At 62.2% G+C, this 4,627-nt stretch overlaps 1 protein-coding gene across 7 annotated transcripts in view; it reads right to left on the bottom strand.

Moving 5' to 3' along the window:
* The window catches only part of EMID1 (EMI domain containing 1), a 40,673-nt gene extending 36,060 nt beyond the window's left edge, over positions 1-4,613 (bottom strand). For 3 of the 7 annotated variants that reach the window (XR_824230.1, XM_010828721.1, XM_010828720.1), the window contains exon 1: positions 4,451-4,613. Coding sequence is in view for 5 of the 7 variants with exons in the window: in XM_010828721.1 (XP_010827023.1) it covers positions 4,451-4,551 (101 nt within the window). In the remaining 2 variants the exon portion in view is untranslated. Of the gene's footprint in view, positions 1-244; positions 453-1,943; positions 2,035-4,450 lie in introns of those variants that run through there. The other 4 variants (XM_010828723.1, XM_010828722.1, XM_010828718.1 and 1 more) reach the window with 4 other exon arrangements.
* Positions 4,614-4,627: the final 14 nt, after the last annotated feature.

Genomic DNA, 4,627 nt, shown 5'->3' with positions numbered 1-4,627 from the left:
GGCCGGCGAACACCTGGAATGTCCCGCCACTGCCCCAGAAACCTAGCCCTGCGCCTGCCACCCCCACCCGGCCCACCTGGAGGAGGAAGTCTCTGGAGGGAACCAGCGGACAAACTCCCCATAGGACTCTAGGGACGTCCCTTCACTGTTCTGAGTCCCTTGGAAATCGACCCCAGAGGAGGAAACAGTCCTCTAAAGGCACAGAGGTGGGCGACCCAGAGAAGGGGGCCTCTGAGGCGCCTACCCCAATCCAGACGTCACCGGAGCTCTGCAGAGCCCGCGGCTGGTGTCCCCTAGGCAGAGGTGCACATTTTTTTCTTCCTCCTTAGTCGAAATCTCCCCTGTGTGAATTGCTGTCTGGTTCCCTGGTTTACTGCTCATCAGTCCAATTCCCCTGCGTAGGGAACACCGAGCTGGTGACCGGCCAGCAGAGATTTTAGACAGGAGAGGACAGTCAGACCAGGTGGCATTCAAGGTCAGCCCCTCGTGGCCTTTATCTTGTATGGGGGGAGGTCACCAAAAACTTTCCCACCCCTCTCTGGCCTTGAAGACCCAGCTCTGCTGTGGCCAGGATAAAACCGGAGCTCCTCAGCAGGGTCCCAGCCTGGCCCCTCCGCCCACTTTCCAGGGGTGTTACCGGCCTGGAGTCCACATTCCCCCACACTGCCCATTACCCTGACCGCTGGGACCCGCACACTTGAGCTGGCACTCTTTCTCCTTCCTGCCCTCCCTCCATGAGTGCCCTCTTCCCACCCCCGATCCTTGCAGACGAGATTCCCTCTGCCTGCAAAGCCCTCTCCCTGCTTCCGCAAACTCCTATCACCTTTTGAGCCTCCTGAGGCTCTAGGCACAGCTGGGCATCTGCAGGGTGTCCCTACCCCATCCCAGCCACTCACAGCAGCTTTGAGCTTTTTCTCCCCCACGAAGGTGCTAGGGGAGGGTGCTGGCAGGGATCGAGCCAGGATGGGGCTCAGCTTTAAAGGCGCCCAGGGAGGTTTGCTGAATGACGGAATGACTGAGGACAGGCAGTTGCCCTGGGTAGGGGAGCCTGGACCCGGGGGTTTCCCAGAGGTGGGCGTGGCCCCTGGAAGCCCCGCCTCCAGCCTGCTGCCCTTGGGCGCTTCTTCGCCCTACCAACCCCCGCCCACCTTCCGGCATGCTTAGTGAGAACCCGCCTGAGACCCCGCCGCTGAGGCTGGGTTACCTCCTGTGGGACGGGGCGATGGCAGGGGCTGGGAGGAGACAGCACCCCTCTGCTGGGCCTGCCACTCCTGCCCACTCAGCACCTCTGCAGCCCCACAGGCTGCCGGGAGGAGGGAAAACAGGCCAGACCAGCTCGGCCTGGCACCAGCTGCCCCTAAAAGGGCCGCTCCCCCCCCCACCTGCCCTCAACCCCCTGCCACGAGGGGCCCAGGGGACTTTGTCTCCACAGGGCCCAGGGCTGTGATCCGGAACAGTGATAGGGGCTAATTGCAGGAGGCAGCCAAGCGGGCTGGGGGCCAAGGGCCGTTATGAAAAGGAAAGGAAAGAAAGAAGACCCATGGGTGGGGGTGGGGTGGACGGAGCCCGAACCCCACACCGGAGTCCAAGCTCCAACCCTGGCCCTGCTGCTCCCTAACCTGGTGACCTCAGACGAGCCCTGGCCGGCTCTGGGCCTCGCTCTGTCCATCTGCACATGGGGACAGCAGGACCTCCTCCAGCAGGGGGTGACTCACCCTAAGCCCCGAGCGCAGTGCTGACGTGCTTTTTGGTCGTTCTTGTTCCTGGACCGTGACATGGGGCCCACGCCAGGAGGCTGGGGTCCAGGGGCTTCCCTGAGGGACACCAGTACTGCACCTTCCGTACAGGGTCGACCCCCACCCCAAGCCTTGACTTTGAGATCGTGACTGTCAGGCTCTACATTTTACAGAGGGGAAACTGAGGCCCCGAGAGAAGTCACCTACCCAGGTCACCCCTATGGGTGCAGCATTGGGATCTGAGCTCCCCGGGGAGAGGATGGGGAAGAAAGTTCTCCACTCTCCTTGACTCTGGGATTTGCCCAGAGGAAGCCAGTACTCTGCAAGAGAGGAGGATGGGCCAGGACGCCGGTGATGGCATCAACTCCAGAGCCACAGTGCTGAGACACAGACGGGTCATTACAGGCTGGAAGGGTCCTCAGAGGGGCGGAAGACCCCCCAGCAGGGACTGCGGGGGCGGACAGGGGCAAGACGAGCACAGGCAGCTCTGCACAGCCCCAGGCACCCTGGTTCCGGGGGTCTCGAAGTCTTGCCACATTCTTGGGCCTGGGGGCGGCCCCTTGGATGCTGTCCCGGGCCTCCCCCTCCCCAGGCACAAAGCCTCTTTTCTGCCTCTGGTCCCTCGGCTGCCAAGGGGCGCCTGGGGCGCGGGGCTGGAGGGAGGGGTGATGGGCGCGACATCCCCATGCCGTCTCCAGCAAGGCCCAGCGAGGTTGGGCTGGGGCCACAAGGGGAGGTCCTGGCAGCCCAGAACCACAGATTCCTCTAGCGAGGGTCCCCCCCCCCCACTTAACATTGGTGTTGCAGGTTGGGACCCTCCTCAGAACCTGCGTGAGCAGGGGATGAGGGGAGGGGAGAGGGGAAGAGGGAGGAAACTGAGAGGGGAACTAAGCCCTGGAGCCACGAAGAGACCTGCCCAAGGTCACACGCTGAGTGGGTGACAGAGCGGGAAGGAGACCTTGCTGTGTCTGAGGCTGGAGCCCCTGATTGCTGGCCATGACCTGCAAACCCTTCCCGGCTCCCCAAGCTGACACCCGTGCTCCCTCTTCCAGAGAGCTGCCGTGGTGAAGAGAACACTGGATCTGGGAACTGACTGACTTAGATTGAGGTGCTGTTTCTTCTCTTGGCCTCAGTCTTTCCATCTATAGAATGGGAGCAACAGCATTGCCTACAGGGCTTTTGTGATGCTCAGGCCACTCTGAGCCTTCAATGACCGGGTGACAGCCCCACAGCCACAGTCCTGCCCCCGCACGGGGAGCCCTGTGGGGAAAGGAGCCCAGGCTGGGAGGCAGTGCACTGGCCGAAGGGCAGTGCAGGCCTTACGCCCTTCTCAACCGTCATCCTGAGCTTGACACTGGGTATTCCCAGGTCAGAGTCTTGGTCATTCTGGCACCTGGGACCCTGGGGGTTCACGTCCTTGCCCTCAGCAGGTCATATCCCCTCTCTGAGCCTCAGCTTTGTCTTCTATGAAATGAGGACCATACAAATGTGTGCCTTCCTGGCAGTCGGAAAGGTTCTGGAGGGGGACAGGTGCAGGTGAAATGCCAGCCCAGGTCAGCATGCGCGGTGGTGGCTGTGACAGCGGCCAGCATCAGTCCCCGTCTCAGACAACTGCACCTCTGGCCTCTGACATCACAGCCACCTCTGCCCTCCAGCCCTGCCTGCGTCACCTGCTCTTGCTAGCCCAGTGGGTACACGCTGGCCCCTGACCACTGGGAAAGCGGAATTTCTGAAAAGAATTAAAGAATTGAGGCCATAGGGGGTGGGGGCCCGGCAGGCCTTTGAATGGGATGAAAAGGCCCGGAGAGGCCTGGCTACTCTGTATTGTTTGCCTCAGACAACAGCAGTGGCTGGCCCTTGAGAGGGGACCGCAGCGGGGGCAGGGGCTACAGTCAGGACCAGGGCCTGGGCAGGTTCAAACAGTGTCACCAAGGCCAGAAAGACACAGATTTGAATCCCGGTTCTTCTGTCAGTGCTCAGAGAGCCTAGATTTTGTCAATTCTCCAGGGCCTCGACTTGCTCATCTGCTAAATGGGGACAAGTCTTCCCTAACTCATTCAATCCTTAACACTGCATGTAAAGGGCCCCCTGGCTGGTACTAGGGGATGCTCCATAAACACCACCAGATAGAATGTTCCCTGCTCTTGAGTGACGGGCAGGAAGACAGAGCACTCCCACAGCACTCAGTCTAAAATGCCAGGTCCCTGGGGGCCGACACTGACCCTAGGTCTGTGAAACTCCACCCGTCTTCTTCCTTCGAGGGAAATAAATAGCTGGGATACTAAAAAAAGCCAGGAGCAGAGTAAAGGGGGGAGGGTCCCCCAAGTGTCAGCTAGAGGGTGATCTGGGCTTCTCCTACGTGCAGGGAGGGGGCCCTGCGGAGGGGACGAGGAATCTTGGGGTTTCCTCCGTCGTGTCCCTTCCCCCTCCCCTGGGGTCCGGAGTTGAAGTGGTGGGGGCTGGAGAACGCTGTCGGGGGCTGCTGGCTCTGGATACGTGAAGCAGAGGACCCCCGCACGGCCCGGAGCTCCTGCCAGCTAATGAGGCCCACGGTCCCTGCCCCCACCGGGGCTGGCAGTGAGGTGGGGAACCGGGTCCCTTTCCCAATCCTGGGCTTGCACGGAGGTTGGGGGCGGGGGTGCCCCGAGTCCTGATCCCCAACCCCGGGCTGGCAGGACACTGAGGTGGTGCAGGGTGTGGGGGTCAGCCCTTACCTGCGCGCAGAGAACGGAGCTCCCCCGACGCTCCACGCGGCGCTCCCTCCTGGGAGCAGGAGCCCGAGGCAGAGCAGCGCCCAGGCCCGCGGGCCGCCCATGCTGCGCCCGGAGCCCTCCGCGCGCGGCCCCTCGCAATCGCCCCCAGCCTGGCGTGCCCGCTCGCCAGATCCGAAG

The sequence above is a fragment of the Bison bison genome, unplaced genomic scaffold, assembly GCF_000754665.1.
Source record: "Bison bison bison isolate TAMUID 2011002044 unplaced genomic scaffold, Bison_UMD1.0 scf7180017864495, whole genome shotgun sequence".
Taxonomy (NCBI): domain Eukaryota; kingdom Metazoa; phylum Chordata; class Mammalia; order Artiodactyla; family Bovidae; genus Bison; species Bison bison.
The sequence above is the reverse complement of the archived record's forward strand: the minus strand, read 5'-3'. Positions and strand labels throughout refer to the sequence as shown.